Source organism: Leptidea sinapis, chromosome 31 (genome assembly GCF_905404315.1).
Source record: "Leptidea sinapis chromosome 31, ilLepSina1.1, whole genome shotgun sequence".
Taxonomy (NCBI): Eukaryota; Metazoa; Arthropoda; class Insecta; order Lepidoptera; family Pieridae; genus Leptidea; species Leptidea sinapis.
Genome location: NC_066295.1, coordinates 8,566,582 through 8,585,779, shown reverse-complemented (window position 1 = coordinate 8,585,779; position 19,198 = coordinate 8,566,582). Strand labels below are relative to the sequence as shown.

At 34.6% G+C, this 19,198-nt stretch overlaps 1 protein-coding gene across 2 annotated transcripts in view; it reads left to right on the top strand.

The window, feature by feature from the left end:
- The window catches only part of LOC126974055 (sortilin-related receptor-like), an 82,085-nt gene that overhangs the window by 52,199 nt on the left and 10,688 nt on the right, over positions 1-19,198 (top strand). For both annotated transcript variants that reach the window (XM_050821438.1, XM_050821437.1), the window contains 7 exons: positions 439-676; positions 1,573-1,848; positions 3,612-3,747; positions 11,173-11,278; positions 11,717-11,842; positions 12,683-12,825; positions 14,050-14,261. In XM_050821438.1, coding sequence (XP_050677395.1) covers positions 439-676; positions 1,573-1,848; positions 3,612-3,747; positions 11,173-11,278; positions 11,717-11,842; positions 12,683-12,825; positions 14,050-14,261 — 1,237 coding nt within the window. The remainder of the gene's footprint in view (positions 1-438; positions 677-1,572; positions 1,849-3,611; positions 3,748-11,172; positions 11,279-11,716; positions 11,843-12,682; positions 12,826-14,049; positions 14,262-19,198) is intronic.

The window sequence follows — 19,198 nt, the reverse complement described above, 5'->3', positions numbered from 1 at the left end:
TATATAAGTAATTCAAAAAAAGTAAATGTAAATTAATTCTTACATATTAATTTACATTTCCTTTTTTTGAATTATTATTATAATTAACAAGAGTTATTGAATACAGTAGATGCATCAATCCACACACAATTAGTTGTCTAATGGTTGATAAATAATACATAGATTGTTATGAACAGTATGTATAATTATTTTTATATGCTGTTCGTATAAACTTAATCAAATAAATTTATTTACTGTTAGCTTGTTTTTAAACTATTGGAAATTATTTAAATGTTGTTAAATTACTCACAACCATTTTTAGAATGTTTTACATACTTTTTTGATGTACACGATACCCTAAAAAAGTCACAAAAATCATGGAAATCGCGAGTGTCGCCTTATAAAAAAATATTATCTCTAAAAATATTGTAATAATATTTTACACTATTAATATTTTAGGTGACAGCAACAAACGACGCGTACACTTCGAACTCCACTGATATCTGCTACTTACTGTTCGATGACGTCAGTGACGTCGATGATATAGTCGACGTGAGCATGAGGCGTATCAACGACACGGCCCTGTCGCTAGAGTGGCACAAAGTGAGGGGCGTGGAGGGGTACTTGGTGGAGCCAAGGTTCCCTCGGAACTATGTCTTGCGAGATTTTATCAATACCACTGTTAATAATGTTACATGTGAGTAAGACAATTTTACTATACCCTCATATTGCTGCTTTATTTAGTACCTACAAAAACACGGACAGAAAAGATGGAAAAAATGTACAGCAAATAAGATTTGAGAGAAAATTGAAATGAATAAATATCTCATAGATACCTACTGTGACGCCTGAGGGGAAGCCAGAGATTACATTACTTCTATCCCCAGTGCCTGACCATAGACAGAATACACCAGCGTATAAGAAACCTGACAACTTGACCCAATAATGCGTGTTTATATTTTTCTCCATTACTCTATGAGCTATTAGATTTCTTCATCAGGCCCATACTTAGCGGCCACGTTGTTTGTATATACGCATGTATGTTGAAGTCTATACGGAACTGCCTGGCTGCTTAAACAGACATAAAATCCATGCTTTTTTTGTTCATAAACTAGAATCCTGTCTTAGTTCAAACTTTCCCAACGCTTACCTTAGTTTTTGACATAATGCTGGCTCAAACGCCATGGTTTGTTAATCTTTTATATAATTTCACTCCACAAACACAAAGAAAACCTCTAATTTCTACTGCGATTCACCATTGTTCATTCTTATAGTACATCTGTCTGGATCTTCTTGAATAAAACAAATTGTATGTGCAACTATGATTTTAATTTTGATACTTTATATAATTATACTGTATTTTATTGATAATTGAGTTGACTGATGTAAGATGTTGCGTTACGCACACGTCCGCCCACCCCGTACGGTGACCTCTGTCTGTGTGCGTGTGTGTGAAGCGACACACGTTCAGATCTGTGGACCGCTAAAAACATTCAACAGTCACTACCATAAGAAAGCGTAGGAACCAGAACGCCTCTATAAAGTATACAGTACTATGTACTTTTAAATACGAGTGACTGTTCCTATTTGCAGTAACAAACCTCCCGCCCGGCGTCCAAATATACGTAGACATTCGGGCGTACAAGGACGACGTTATCGGATCTCCATTCACGTTGCCCATACCGAAGCGGGGCGTGGCCGATGAAACACTGAACATGACTGCGGCGCTGCTAAAGGAGAAGGGCACTTCCGTGGAGCTGAGCTGGTCCCGACCCTTGGCCGAGAGGTACAGAGGTGTGGACTTGGAGTATGAAGTGCACTACTGCAATATTCACGATTGGAAGATGAACCCGGTGACAATGGATAATGGTATGATTTAATTTACTACATTAATTAAGTAAATGAACACTCAATAAAGAGAGTAGAAATTCAACCATATCCACTGGAAATTCCTCTCTCTAACACACACACTTGCAAGGGTAATAAGAATATTTTTTAAATTTTACCTTTTATAGAAAAAGATAGCTTAAGTAGGTAATCGAGGAGCCACAATACATCCACTCCCACTCTTTACCTTAGGGTGGAGGGGGTGGCTGAAAAACAGCGTTGCATGGAAACATAAATCCATGATTCCATGTCAGGTGAAGCTGAGCCTTTTCCTTTTGCCTATTGTTTCATCGCGTAGCCTAATTATTCATTTTATATTTGTCATGTTTTGTATGGCAATATAGAATTTATTATTATTATCAAGGAGCTTTTAGGTATCACATTTCGAATTAAGATCTTATATGAATCGCTTAGCTGTTGTTGACTTACTTGAATAAATCTTATCACTTTGCACCAACCCAACGACTCCACTCCAACTCAATTCACAGTATAGCATTGAAGTATAAGCTTTATATTGTGTTGCTTAAGAGTGTATTTGTCAAAGATTAAGTTGATAGTATACGAGGTGTGTACGCCGCATGGTCCACACGTTGTTCACTTGTTGACTGTCACCGACCCGTTTGCACCTTGTCGACGAATCGGATATGAGTTGACAATGTGCTTACTCTCTTCTTCGTTCCATGTTGGTTAAAAAAACGCGCTTGCCACTCGTTGTCGATGCATTGCCAACTCATTGACGCTAAGTTGTCAACTGGTGTACAACTGCCTAGTTGACAACTAGTTGATACCGAATCGATATCTCTAGTTGGAAGGGTATTTGGATGCGAATACCTAGTGTGCTTTAGGCCTATCGCAGACGAAATACTATCCGTGACGCACTTTTTAGTCTGTGATAATAAAACCAATAGAATTATATACATATATAGATTTGACAGACTGCGCCGCACTGCGCCGTATAAAAAGTGCCAAAAAAATAAAACATTCGTACTGTCTGTAGTCTGCACTTGCTAGTGGTTGACGTGTACCATGGCGCTAGACATGGATGTATGGATGTTGATTCACGAATTAGAAAACAGACCAGCACTATATGATACATCTTTGGCAGAGTATCATGATGGAAATTCAAAAAGAAAATTGTTGGATGAAGTGTGCAAATTTATATGGATATAGTTTTAGAACTGAATGTTTAGAAATAGTCTTTCTACAAGCATATGATGAAATTAAAATTCTCTATTTCTTCTTCTTTTTTTATATCACAAATACTAAGTAATACACTGCAATCTCTGTGCTTCCGTTGCGTGTACATCCCTACAGTTCTGCCGACAAAATGACCGAAAGTGTACGTCGTGTGCGTTGAGTCTGTGAAATATCTGCCAAAGAAATTTTGCGCGCAATGCGGACTTTGTGTGCCGCAGACTCGATAGCACATAAAGTGTGTCATACGCGATAGGCATAAGGGCGGCCATACACATTCGTTTTTCTTATTCGGGTTTCCTGATATATGCATATCATACAAAAATTTTGACTTGGCTATTGTTCATGGACACAATGAATAGATTATTGCAACAAAAATGCTCGATATAATAAAATGCAATCTATGTATATGATTGTATTGTCTTGACAAAGTAATTCCTTACGATTACGATTATTTGGCTTTTTCATTTTCTTTATAATTTAATTTATGACTGGTTTTTGAATTGAGTTTAAATGCCTTTCTTAAACAATATCATATATTTCCTTAACAGGTACAGTCATAGTGACGAAGAACACAAGTGCAATAGTGGAGGGGCTGAATGCGTGCGAAAGTTATTTATTTACCGTTGGATTGAAAAATGGACCCCTGGCACTTATGAAGGAGATTATCACCAGGGAAAATCCAAAGTAAGTTATTTTTACACCATCCCACAAAATATAAGAAATAAAATTTATTATTTTATTGAGATTTACCTTTTGTTTATAATTCGTGGTTAAAAAAGAAATTAGTGAAAATACAAATAAAATATTTATTTTATGTTAAAACATCTTGTAAACTCCTGTTGATGTAAATGTAAGTATTAATATTAGTAAATTTATGTAAGGTAAGAAAATTATTAAATTTAACTAAAACTTAGTTTAATAACAATGCAAGCACAAAAATTATTAATAATAATAATAATAATCGTAAATCATTTCAAACTAATGAGCGTATACCTTATACATTTAGATATAAACTAGTTTTTGTTTCAATAAAATCAAGCCTTTCCGTATAATTTAAAATAACATTTCTTACGGCGCGAAATGCGCGTGACGTCATAACATCAAGCCGGCTATGAGAGAATGTAGTGTACCTACTGACGTCAAAGAGGCCAAGCTAAACAACTTAATATTCCTACTTATACGTTGTATCTAAAATATTTTACTTATTTATGGTATTTTTAATACAGCATACTATGAGATAAAAATACAAACTTTTTGATATGCCTTGCCAGAAAGTAATGGTTTTGACAACGCTAAAAAAAGTTTTAAAGTTATGATAATTGGGCCTTGCACATTGAATCACTGAATCATAGTTTATAGTTACTTCATATCTATATTATTCATTGAGTCTGATGTTATTTTTGAATGAATGAATACGTGCTCATTTTTGTTAAAACTCCTGAAAACATGAGCGATGGCTCATTCGAAGCGGAATGAAATGAATGAATGCAGAAAAATGTTTCAAACGTAAAGTACCACATAAAAAATTGCAATTGATCCTTAAAAAGGCGAAATTTTCAATTAAAAAGTTCCCACTCCCGGAACTCTATCTCCATTATTTGTATTTTAATTCAACGCCGAAAATAGGTCTTCGCGCGCCTGTTACGCTCTCGGCGCACTGCCACTAAAAGGCGATATGCCGCATTTAATCAGAATAAATTCCCGTTGGAATTAATTATATTACAATATTTTTAATAAATAATAATTACGAGGGTAACTTTGAAACCTTTTTTATTAGCTTTTTGCAAAGTTTTATAATTAAAAAGGAGCGAGGCGAGTTATGTTCGGACGATCATAAAAGGTCTTTTTAAAAATTATTATTTATTACACAAAACTAATTACAATGATATTAAAATATGACGTGTTACTTATAACAAGACTGGAGCGAAAGTGAATTATAAAAATATTAAATTATAGACAATCGAAGTTCAGCGTCAGCATCTATTCACTTGTTCAATCTGCCACTCAGCTCTTTCACACCGATGGGGCTCCGATAACGCCTCCCCCTTCAAGATGGAAGCGCAACTTGCAGCTTCCTCCAGCGTCCTCGCTGGCTTCTTCACTGGCTCTTGGGTTAGGCTTCATCCGCTTGCTCTTAAGCCATTGATAGATCTTTTTGGATATTATCACGAAGCCTATGAAGTATAATATTACTGTAGTCCAACTCGGAGTCGCCATGATGAGGGGCAGATTAACTTCATCTGGATCTTCCACCTCTCGTGCCTGGTTAATAAGACCACGGATGTTGTCTAATGATATATCCTCGATATGCAAAGTGAAATCAGCTGGTGACTTATATGAATAGTCTTGTTGATGTGGCAATGGTATAATTTCATTCATATTTAAAAAAATTCTATGAGCTTGAAGTGTTCTATTCATTATTTGAATCACGCATCCTTCTGAAATAGTAATGATTTGGGGTCCCTTTATTTTTTCGTAATGAGTCCTTCCATCACACATTTTCCTCACTAGCTCTTCCGTTGTTGGAATAACAATCCAGCTGTTGTCGTTGATCTTCTGAATTTTCCCACTACGCAAAACCATTTTAGCTAGTGTGCAACTGGCAGGTTTGTGTTGCACCAGTGCGATGATGCAGTCTTCATTTTTCTTTATAGACAATTCATTTAGTTGGCTGCATAGAAGAGTAGTCTCGGAGATATGCCGGCATCCGTCATCAAGGTAAGCGTACCCCTCACTTCCAAGTGCAAGGTATTTGGATTTTGGGATTATCGTAAGGTTTTGTTTATCGGGGATGGAGTACAGGTGAATAAGGTCATAAATCTGGAGGTCAACCGAGGGGATTTCTAATATAAAATTTAGTGTGTGCATTGTTTTATAAGCTTTAACCACCACAGATTTCTCTATATCATCTATTGTACGTATACCTATTTCCGAGATTGGGTTGAGAAAATAGTTTTCCTTGATACTTAGTAATTCATTAATTAAATTATGAGGATTAATTATACTAGGATGCATGACTTCCATTCGGGCAAACGTAATTGCATTTTCTAATATCATTAGCTTATTTAAAATTAATTGTAAACTAAAACTTAATTGGACGTATATATCTAGAAAATGTAATTGATTATAAACTAAATTAGAACTATTAGAAACATTATTAACTATCGAGGCTAGTTTATTCTGATTCTTATTAATCTTTTCTAATTCTGAGGTAAATTCTTTAATAGTATTTTCAGCCAAAAAAAAATGATTTTTGTTGCTTGTTTTTAATATTATTAACGGTATTCTGTATAGAACTAATTTCTTGTTCTATTTTTTCTGCGTCATTATTGTCCAAATTTCCAGTTATTGCTTTGACTATTGAGCCAAGCCCGTTTACTAATCCTCGCTTAACTCTATAATTATTAGAATAAGATCTAAATAAGCTAAGTTTCTTATCTACCAAAGTAAAAGTGTAATTTAACTGATCTTTGTATGTTTTATGCGAATCTCCGGATACTGTATTTACTTCTAAAGACTTTGTTATCATAAAAAGTGAAAGTAATTTCAGTGACGAAGAGTGAAGTGCTGTAATATTGTATACACATACTAGGCTGAAGGAATCGATCTGCTTAAATACTTGCCCTTCTTTAATAAGTACAATGCCATTTGTATTATCTATTGAGTCTATAACTACGTCAGCTGATGCGTAGAGCACGAGGGCTCCTGCGTAGAGCATGAAGGCTCTTGAGATGGAGATCCTGTAACAAGATGAGGCCGTCTGAGCAGCTTGTAATGAACTCTTATCGATTTGGCATTCGGATGACTACCAATAATTTCGGCTATATTATTAGGATGCAAGTGAATTATTTTATACCGACCTTTATAAGTAGGCTTCGTTTTGTCGTCTCGCGCCGTTTTTGCCACCTGTTTGTAAACAGTTTCACCTACCTTGAAAGCCGCTTCTTGTGCTGCCTGGTTCCTCTTGCTAATTATCTGCTCCTTATTTTTAGCCATGTATGCTGTAACGCACTCTTGTACAGCTTCTGCGTTATTTTTATGTTTTAGAACATAATTTTGATAGAATTCCTTCGGGTAATACAGTTCAAGTGGATTCCTAGATGCTGTATGTCCAAACATTAATTCATGTGGTGTATACCCAGTACTGGAGTGAATTGAATTATTATAGGCGATAAGTGCATATTTCATTAATAAAGGCATAGGATCGTCTTTATTTGTCATTCTCTGAATTCTTATTATTTCAGCAATAGTGGAATGGAATCGTTCTATGGGAGAATTTGAGTTAGGGTTGTAAGGGGATGTGAAATGTATGTTAATATCATGTAATGCAAAGATCTCTTTTATTAAATCATTTTCAAATTTCGAATCCGAATCTGTAGTGATTTTCATGGGTAAACCGAAAACAGAAAATATTTGTAATAGTGCATCTGCTACGTGAACGCTACTTGATGCAGTTAGGTTGATGGCTTGTGCAAATTTTGAGAAATTATCTATAACTGTTAAAAAAGTTGCCCCACCTGTGGAGTATAAGTCCATGAAGAGATGCTCCATAGGTTTTGTAGGCGTTTCCGTTAAAGCCAAAGGTGGTCTCAGTGGGTTTCTTTCATATTTAGCTCGCAAACAAACATCGCATTGATTGATGTATTTTTGAATGCTAAGTAGCATATTTTGCCAATGATATTTTCTACGGAGTTGTTTATATGTCTCTTGTATTCCCCTATGAATTGTTTTTCCTATATGATGTTGTTTTATTAAATCCTCCTGTTCAGTTTTATTTTCCACTAAGGTTACCCGTGATGTGCACTTAAATAATTTTGGACCTCTGTCGTTAAATACTGTTGTATACACACGTGAAAATGCAAGGTATAACTCTTCATTATGAAAAAAACAGTGAAATACTCGATCTGCTACAGTATGTTCCTTTAAGAATTTAATTATTTCCTCTTCTGTATTATTTACAGGGATAAACACATCTTTAATTACTTGCCTAGAGCTTGTTGACCTATTTTCTATGCGGTAAGTTGATCCTGGGGTCGACCTAATATGAAATTGTTTTTGTTGTCTATCTATAGCGTCAGATATTATAGGTATACCCCTGTTCTCATTATCTGGCTGTGTGTGATTAGTGGATACGAGTTGTTCAGGGTCATTTGCTACCATTATATTATCTCCTTCTGTGACTATAATTGATGGTGTGACGTTTTCGTTTACTTCAAGGTTGTCCGTTTGCAGTTCGCCTGCCTGTTCCCTACGTGCATGTTCAAATATTCTATTTATTATTTCATCATCATCATTATCATCGAAGTTGACTGCTAACGAATCTATACTATTATGAAAAATTTTTGCCCTTGACAATGCGTCTGCGTTAGTGTTTTGCCGACCCTTCTTGTAAACTACTTGATAATCATATTCTGCCAACTTTAAGCGCCAGCGTGTTAATTTTGAGTTTGGATCTTTAAGTGGCATTAACCAAGTTAACGGACGGTGGTCGGTGTATATGGTAAACTTCCTACCATACAAATACGGCCTAAAATATTTTACTGCCCATATGATCGCTAACAGCTCTTTCTCTATGGTAGAATATCTATTTTCCGTTTCAGATAGAGTTCTAGACGCGTACGCGACTGGTTTATCTGAACCCACACGTCCTTGGGACAGTACTGCACCAATTGCTACTTCTGATGCATCTGTCGTAAGGATAAATGGTTCATCAAAATTTGGATATTGTAATAGAGGTGCATTTGTTAATATTTGTTTACATTTGTTAAACGCATCGATGAACTCAGGTGAATGAATGACTGAATTATTTTTCTTGAGACATATGGTCATAGGTTTCGTGAGTTTTGCAAAGTCTTTTATAAATTTTCGATAGTATCCAACCAAACCTAGAAAACATTTGACTTCCTTCTGCGTTTTTGGAAGTGGAAAGTCTAGCACTGCTTTAATTTTGTCCCTATTTGGCTTTAAGCCTTGGTCTGTAAGTTCATGGCCTAAAAATGTCACTTGTTTTTGGAGAAACTCTGACTTATCTAGCTGTATCTTGAGATTATGCATTTTAAAACGTTCAAAAACCTGTGTTAGCTTATGTATGTGTTCTTGTAATGATGTAGAAATTATAATTAAGTCATCGAGGTAAGTAAATACATTTTCTACACCTCGTAAAATATGGTCCATAAGACGCTGAAAAGTACTAGGCGCATTCTTTAAACCGAATGGCATCCTAAGGAACTCATAATGACCTCTTTCTGTCGAAAATGCTGTTTTTTCTACGTCACTCGGGTCCATTTCCACCTGATGGTATCCGCTAGCTAAATCAAGCGTTGTGAAATATTGTGCTCTACCTACCCTATCTAAAATATCATAGATATTTGGAAGTGGATATTTATCTTCAATTATACGGTCATTGAGTCTTCTATAATCTATTACAAGCCTCCATTTTATTTTTCCTGATGCATCTGGTTTTTTTGGTACAATATGCACAGGATATGACCATGGAGAAATGCTTTCTCTAATTATTCCTTGTTTAAGGAGATTATCTATTTGATTACGAATCTCTTGGCGTTGTTGCGGAGACTGCCTATAACTTCTAACATATACAGGTGTTTCATCCGTAAGCCTAAGTTTATGCTTCACTGAATGGTTAAATGTTAATGGAATATTTTCAGAGTGAAATAATTCCCTGTACTGATAACATAAACGTGATATTTCTCGCTTTTCCTCTTCGTTCATGTGATGTGTTCTAATTTTCTCTAAGTTTTTGCAAAGTTCTCTATCTATCTCTGATCTAGTAGTAATTGAATGAAGCTCACAAGAAGTTTCCGTACTATTATTATAATAAGGCTCTAACACGAACGGAGCTGTTGATTTTATAAACCCTTTTTCAGTATTGAAATTTAGTACAGACGTCCGAAAATAACCATTCTCTACTTTAATAATTGCAGCAGGAGAAATTACACCATTATTCCAAAAGTAATCTTCGTGCAAATATTGGCCGTCTACATAATTTGTTTTAACCTTTATTAATTTTTGACATCTTGGTTCAATACTAATATTTCTTTTTGGGTAATCGAAATTAATAGGTATAGTTGCGCTTGACGTACATAATACTTTATTTTTTATATCTATATTACTGCATAAGACCTTAAGCAAATCTAGCCCTATTAGACCTTTATATTTAGGATCAAAGTCAAAGATTAGAAATTTGTGGAATAATTCATTTTTAAAAACCGGTGGTAATGGAAGGTGAGCTACTAAGTCATGTCTAGTAACACCATGCGCAGTTTTAACTTCAAAAGGTTCATGATCTATACAATGTTCAAAAATTGATAACATTATCGCAATCTTTAAGAGACATTATAGCTTTCACTGTACCCTAGCCTTACTTAACAATGCAATAATTCTACGAAGTATCCTATATCCGCGTGTGAAATCCGTGGCGATTTTAGCCTAACGACAACACACAATAAAATATATGTTCATATAAAATTCAAATTATTTTCCAATTTGAAGTAATGATTAAAATAATATCTAAAAAAAAATTTACGACAGGAAATAGAGCAAAGGAACTTGGAAGTAAAAGAGTACTTACCGAAATCTCTGCATCTCCCGCCGGACTTTGCACCAGAACAGGATTTTCAATTTTCCGAAATTCCCGTTAATCGTCCTTTTAGGTTCTTATATCCCGATCGCGGTTATTACGATAAGAACCGTTCACTTGATTTTGAAAGTGCCGCGATCCTACCGACTGCGCCAGTTATGTTCGGACGATCATAAAAGGTCTTTTTAAAAATTATTATTTATTACACAAAACTAATTACAATGATATTAAAATATGACGTGTTACTTATAACAAGACTGGAGCGAAAGTGAATTATAAAAATATTAAATTATAGACAATCGAAGTTCAGCGTCAGCATCTATTCACTTGTTCAATCTGCCACTCAGCTCTTTCACACCGATGGGGCCCCGATAACGGGCGTCATAATTTTTTTACTTGCATCAAATTCGGACGTAGAATAAATAGTTAGGGCAAGCAAATAGTGTTAAATATACTTCATCTCTTAATTATGTTTTATGAAACTTTAAGTCTAAAAACGAGAAAAATTTCAGAGCCCCTGTGAAAGATCTACGCTTCGCTTTCAACGATGAGAAATCTGAGCTTCGAATATACTGGAGGGCAAACTGTGACATTATAAAGGATCCTGTCTCCTACAGGGTATGTTCCACACGACAGTCAATAAATGTTAGATAACATTGCATAGCACCAGTGGGAGGCTGTTTTGCACAGGATGCCGGCTAGATTATGGGGGGGCTAGATTACGGCGCCTATTTCTGTGTGAAGCAGTAATGTGTAAACGTTACTGTGTTTAGGTCTGAAGGGCGCCGTTCCTAGTGAAATTACTGGGCAAATGAGACTTAACATCTCAAGTCTGTATTCTGTCATCTGTCTCAAGGTGACGAGCGCAATTGTATTTTCGATCAGAATTATTGGGCTTTTCAAGAATCCTGAGCACTGCACTGCATTGTAATGGGCAGGCCGTATCAATTACCATCATCTGAACGTCCTGCTCGTCGCGTCCCGTATTTTCATAAAATATATATATAATTAACATACAAATGTAGTATGTTATTGAATTGTATTTTATATGTTTAGTTGGATATAACTGAGCGCACTCGCGAGAAGACGAGCCGCTACGAACTGCCGGCCTCCAAGAACGTGTCACTCACACACACGTTGGTCAACGTGCCCGTCGGCGGCCGCTACGACGTCTGCTTGAGGGTACGACGTGTTCTATGTATTTAGTGAAATGTTTCGGCACTTGGATTATGATTACTTTATAGTACAATTAGTGTATCTTTTATTAAAAAGAGCGGAAAAAAGAATGCTGCGGGAGTTTCTTGCGCGGTTTCTTCTTTCAAAAAGAATTCTAAAGGAATACATTTTGAGAAAAATAAATCCCATAACAAAATGAGCGAAAAAAATAGGTATAGATCTATCAAGTATGAAATGTGGCCGGCTCTTCACATTTATAAGCTAATTAATTCCGTAGGCCCCGTATTGTAGACGACGTACAATGTTTTTATCGTATTAAACATTATGAAGGATAACTTGGGGTAAAACGCATTGTTTGAATTTATATTTATTTTTAACATAATTTAATAAATGTATATTCACTAAAAGCAATCTTCTTTTTATGCCCTATGCTCCTCTCCTCCAGGGCATTAAAAATAATAGGGAAGTTACATGCCCAAGCGATGCTATGCCCATGCGACTTAGGGCATTTACCAGTGGGAGGCTCCTTTGTACAGAATGCCGGCTAGATTATGGGTACAACAACGGCGCCTCTTTCTGCCATGAAGCAGTAATATGTAGATAATATTAGTTTCGGTCTGAAGGGCTAGTAAAATTGCAAGGGGCTAGTAGCTAGTAAAATTACTGGGCAAATAAGACTTAACATCTTATGTTTCAAGGTGACGAGCGCAATTGTGGTGTCGCTTTTGGGTTTTTCAAGAATCCTGAGCGGCGGTTATTGCCAAAAAAAAATAACATTATAATGTTTATGATTTTAAAATATTAACAATTATTGTTCATTTTGATATCGTGTATGTATGGCAACAGACGGCGACACCCGGAAGCAGCGAGATATGCGGTTTTTACAAAACTGGTGAGATAGAGGCGCCCCGCTCCCTTGTGGCTTGGCAGTCGCCCAACGGTCATATTCTGCTCACATGGGAACATCCACAGCTCGACCATACGCGAAGGTAATTTAAACACACAAAATTCTAATCATCACTCTATGTTTCCGCTTATAATTCACAATAAGTAATGACTACTCGAACTTAGCTTATATATGGCATTACACCTAACCGTGATAATGCTACCAACTGTTAGTTGGCTGTTGAGTCAACTAACTTAGATGAATCAAATTATAGTTAATTTAACTAAAGATCTGTATATTATATGCTGTTGTAGTTATTTATTCAAATCATACTTAAACTGAAGTGATATTTATGTAAAATAATATTACTAAGACAGTCATGAATAATAGTAGTTATTTAAATGTAATTAATCGTTGGAATATCTTATAGCTCCATTAGGTTGGTAGCAAATCTTACCACATTAACTAATCAATATAATAATTTTGTTGACATATATCAGAGAGGGCAAAGTAAAAAAAAATCAACATCCCAACCCTCAGTCTCTGTACCGTTTTATTTACTCATGTTTTGCTATTTGCTATGCTATGCTATTTTCAGTTTATTTGTAAACATTTTGCATATTCTTGGTTTATTCTTAGGTATAACTTTAAACCATGTTTGTTTGTAAGGCCTTTCATTATAAAACTTACCGTATCAGTTCGTAAGTAGGTATGGAGTCACATCTTGGAACTGCATTTAACTAAACTTATTATTATCAGGTGGACGTGTCTTCATAATTGTTTCGGTTTCAAGCCGAAATAACTCATACGATTTTAATGAAATATAACAGACATCAAGCGTTCAGAATACTATTTAGAGCACATTTTGTCCCGAATTAGTAAATATAATAGATTTATCCTAAGATAATTTATACAACTAGATAGACTGTGAAAGCTGTGAAAACGTCGAAATAAAAATATATTTTGAGTACCTACAAATGGAGTGAGTGTAAGACGTAGATTGTCACGCACACTAAAGTAATACCCCTGGCCTGGTTTTATCGGTTGTCTAGCAGCAAGAGGTTCTATCTAGAGTCTAGACCATAGTTTCTCAACCTTATTTGCTCACCGCCCACCGTGAGAATTTGTTGTTTTCTAGAGTATTTTCGTGTATTTTTTTGCCTTTTTAGACTATATTTTATATTTTATCTCAATGCCCCCTAATTTTCTCTGGGTTTTCTACTGCCCCCCCGAATGTCTCAAACGCCCACAAGGGGGCGTTATCGCCCACGTTGAGAACCTATGATCTAGACGTATAAATGATGTATGGATTTACCATTGGTTCCAGTGTGAAGTATCAAGTAATCGTGTCAGACAAGGAGATCCCTGAAGACCTGCTGCACCCCACGGAGGACATGCGCACGTACGAGGCGGAGTTCTCCCCGCTGCTCGTGAGCCACGGGCCGCAGGGCGACGGGCCCGTGTTCGTGAGCGTGCGAGCTGTCACCGAGGACGGCTACTACAGCGACCTGAGCGAAGTGCAGAGCTTACTGATGACGGGTTCGTTTTAGAACTTACACTTATTTTGACGGGTTAGGGAAAAGAACACCGTCACGCATATTCGACACCCTGACTATTTTATAGCAATAGCAATGACAGTACATTATTGTATATTTTTATTAAAAAGAGCGCAAAAAAAGAACGCTGGGAGAGTTTCTTGCGCCGCTTCGTCTCTCTCAGAGCGCCATTTGTTTCCGAAGCGGTAGTTAGTATCTAGTATATTAGAAATGACATCAAAAGGAATTCTAAAGAAATCAATTTTGAGAAAATAAATGCCTTTTATATTCCTCTTGCAACTCATATGTCTACTGAACCACAACCAATGGACGAGAATTAAATTATTTTCAATATATTATACGTTCAATTTATATACAAGTTTAAAATGAAATAAAAATATTTCTCTCTAATTATAATATAAAAATAATTTAATGATATTTAATTACTTACACGTTATTTAACTTAACTATTTTCATTGCTTGTATTTAATACCTGATTAATTACGATGTTGGATTTTCTACAAACGTAAAATAGCTTTAGGAATATTTTTTTAAGGATTTTTATTTATTTATTTATTTATTCTTTTCTTATTGATTTTTGTTGTATTACGCCAATGAAGAATAACTTCTTGCGTACATAAGTAAATAGACACATTTTTTTTATTCCGACCTATTAGTAACTTCAGAAGGGCCGCGCTCAGAGTATATTTATATGCCTTCTTTAAAAGTAGACTTTACCTTTAAATGTGTTTAGAATGCGGAAAATAATTATTTTATTACTCATGCGGGACAAGTAGTATCTTGAAGTTCGCTGTTGCGGTTAAAAAAGAGCCGTTTGCCCATTTTATAATTACGGGTGAGTTTTCGTAAATGAAACTGTTGTTTGAGTGCGAAAAGTTTACTTGTCGCTCGCAAATTATACTTGGCACACGCAAATTTAGATAAAATTGCTAAAATAAATAAAATAATAACAAAAAAAAAACAATCGAAATATCAAACCGAATTGGTGTTGACGCATCTGGCAGTTTAATTAAATATATAAAATTATCATTTAAGTTAAAAAAGTTTAAAAACGAGTGTGGTATCAGAAAAAATACATAAATCGTCGCATTTGTTATACAAAATAGTATGTGCAAATCGTGCGACGTTGTGGGCAATCACCCACGAAAGCGAAGTTGAGCGAAGCGAGTGCGGTCATTCGCTTGAGTTGCACAATACTATTTCCCCATTTTTGTTTAATAGAATTGGTATTTGTAACCTTTTCTTCAAAAATTGTTTAAACTGTAAAAGGCATTTATTTTCTCAAAATTGATTCCTTTAGAATTCTTTTTGATGTCATTTCTAATATACTAGATACTACTACCGCTTCGGAAACAAATGGCGCTCTGAGAGAGAAGAAGCGGCGCAAGAAACTCTCCCAGCATTCTTTCTTTGCGCTCTTTTTAAATTGTAAATTGTAAATAATACTTGCCCAAGTAATGAACTGTTTTTCATTGATATCTTTCTTTGTTTTATTTTTTCGTTAATGTATTGTGAAACGTCGGCCGCGCATGTGCGATTGTCATTTCTCCTAGTTCCTGTTGTTTACCCGCGCACGCTAGCCGATAGCGTCAACAGTGAAGATATGATATAGAATCGGAACTATTTTTCACCAGATTAGAATCAAAATCAAAAAAAAAAAAAATCAAAAATTTATTTATTTAGCATTTTAGTAAATAGTATTTGTAGGACTTCCCTTTTAAGTTCGCAGAACCTGTGTTAGGGAAGACCGCTCTTTCCAACGGATAAGAATGCTTACACATTTAACAAAAACATGAATTATAGTTAAATAAACCAATCTTAGGCATAAAATAAACAAACTAAAAATTGTTTCAATATTGAAGGTAGATTAATATTTGCGTGGCTCACACTAAACTTGTAAATAATATACCTACATAAAAACACTTGTCATCGTCTCAAGAATGTGCGACCACTGTAACTATGAACTAAGGTAATTTGTAGTTTTACGAATATTTATAAAATAGTAAAATGTTCAAAGTACGATATTTAGATAACAATCAAATTACAGCAAGCGAAATTTAATTATCTATTCATATGATATACTATACTATAATTACAACAAAAATTAATATAATATATATATATATTTTTTAGAACACATATTTACACTATTTTACTCATATTATAATTAATTTAGCAAGTTTTCAGTTTCTAAATAATTAAGAGTTTTCAGCCATTTTGTAACGCTAGTTTTACATTCCCTATATGTCTTTGTGTATATATTTAAGATTTTATTAGCGGTATTGTATAATTTAGTAGCCTGTGCATCAAATTGTTTAGACGCAAATTTAGTTTTAGTAAATTTACATTTAATTACTGTATTATTTTTACGTTTATTTAAAATCAAAAGATCTATAGATTTACTTTTGTGTATTTTTAGTATGCATTGCAATATATATAATTTTCTTACGGATAAAAGGTCCGCATCTTCATATAATTTTGTGGTATCATACAGACGATTTTTGCTTAGCATATATTTAATTATTGCTCTCTGTGCTCGTTCTTTGCTTAAGAATTGAGTTTTAAAAGTACCCCCCCAGATTCTTATACAATATAGAAGGATAGATTGTATCAGAGATGTATATATATACTTAATAAGTTTGATATCACAGACTTTACGTAGGCGTTTGAATATCCAGATCAATTTTCTAGCTCTGTTGGCAACTACATTTAACTGAGGATACCATGATAAATTTTTGTCTATAATTACTCCGAGGTATTTGGTGGTGTTTACTCTTTCAAGTTTAGTGCACAGACAGTTTTCTATATCAGCCATGTTACATGTATGAGCAGATAAGGTAAAATTTTTATTTGGTTGAGTAGAATCTTTCATTGAAAATGTAATATAATTTGTTTTCGTTAAATTTAAAGTAAGAATGTTAATTTTACGCCAGTTTTGTACTAAGAGTAGTCCTTTCTCTGACAAAGAAAAGACCTCCGCCCAACTGTCTCCATGAAATAGCAAGGCAGTGTCGTCGGCATAAGAGAAAACTTGTCCATTTTGTATTTTTAAATCTGTAAGGTCGTTAATATACATTAAAAATAGCGTAGGTCCGAGAACACTACCCTGAGGAATTCCGTATGATGTAGAATATTTAACAGAACTAAAAATTTCTTTATTAATTTTAACACGTTGTGCCCGATTACGAAGGTAATCAGTCAGTAAATTTAAAAAATTACCTCTTATACCAATTTTTTCAATTTTACGCAAAAGTATGGGAATAGAAACGGTGTCAAATGCCTTTTTTAGGTCAAGAAAAATACATAGAGTTTTTTTATTTCCATCCACATATTTTGTTACCTCTTGAGTCAGATCTTGAATAGCATCCTCAGTGCTGACTCCCTCACGAAAGCCATACTGAGATTTAGATAACAAACCATACGTATTTAGGTACTTGATTATTCTAGTATTTATAATCTTTTCTAATATTTTAGAGATAACTGTTAAGACGGAAATAGGCCGATAGTTATTAACATCCTCTTTAGACCCACCCTTATGTACAGGATGTATAATGGAGCATTTGAGTTCTTGTGGAAAAATACCTTGAGCGAGTGAGAATGAACAAAGTCGTGTGATTATAGGAGTAAGTTCTTTTTTCGCCACTTTAATAAACTTGGTTGGGATATTGTCATAGCCCGAGGCAGTCTCTGATTTTAAGTTTGATCTTATAATTGTTGCTACTTCTGATGGCTCGGGTTCTAGTATTCCAATTGTATTTGCTTGTGAAGGAAGTCGATTAAAATATTGCTGTACAATATGAGGAGGTGTTGAGATTCCAATAGCTAAAGATTTTCCAACGTTAATAAAATAATTGTTTAGAAAGCAAGCTGATTCAGTGGGTGTAGGTTTTAAATGTGTAAGTTCTATATTTTGTTGTTTTTGTTTATTTAAATTAGTTATAGTTTTGATACTATTCCAAAGTGACTTATTGTTAGATTTAGATTTATTAAGTATTTCGCTTTCGTATTTACGTCTTAGTAGCTTCACTAAATTATTGCAAAAGTTTCGATATCGTCGGTAAGTTATTCTGAGTATTTCATTAGATTCATCACTTCTTCTGTAATTTATTTCTGGTTCTGATGCATTTTAAAATGCCTGGTGTTATACAAGGTTTTATTATTTTTTTGTTACTTGAAATTCTTACCAATTTAGTATTTTTGTTAAGAGCATATTGTATGTATTTGTGTAATTCTTGTGTTAATGTATTTGGGTCTTTTATTTTTAATATATCTGGATTATATTTATCTTGCAGGGTCTTAAGTGCTTCTTCATAATTGATAAGAGATTTCGTTTTAGGTGTGGTAGAATCTATTATTTTTTTCCGATATAGATAAATAACAGTCATTTTATGGTCCGTAATTGTAGTGTTTAGAACTCCTATAAAAGTATTAAATTGGGAAGGATCAAGGTTAATTATTATATGTTCTAAACAACTATTTTTTCTGGTATCAAATTCATGACCAGGTATTTGTATTATCTGTATCATTATCCTTCACCTATGTGAAGCCAATGTATCTAAATATGAATTAGCGTATTTGTCACTGTGCCCTTCAATAATATTTATGTTTATATCTCCTGTAATTATGACATTAGATTTTAGATGCGATGAATCTAGATAGGCGTTTAATGAAGTTATAAAATTTTCAGGTTTCTTTTCTACTGGCGGCCGGTATATACAAATTAGTGTCATTTTAGACACAGGGCTTCTCAATACGATCTCAAGGCAGGAAGCGCCATCCAAAGCAACTTCTTTGACACTATGTTCTAATGTTTTTTTTACAAATACCACAACACCATCATTTTGATTTACTTTTCTATCAGTGTAATAAGTAAAATAGTAGGGTTTCTGTGGAACTGGTTTTTCGGGATCTATTCTGCAT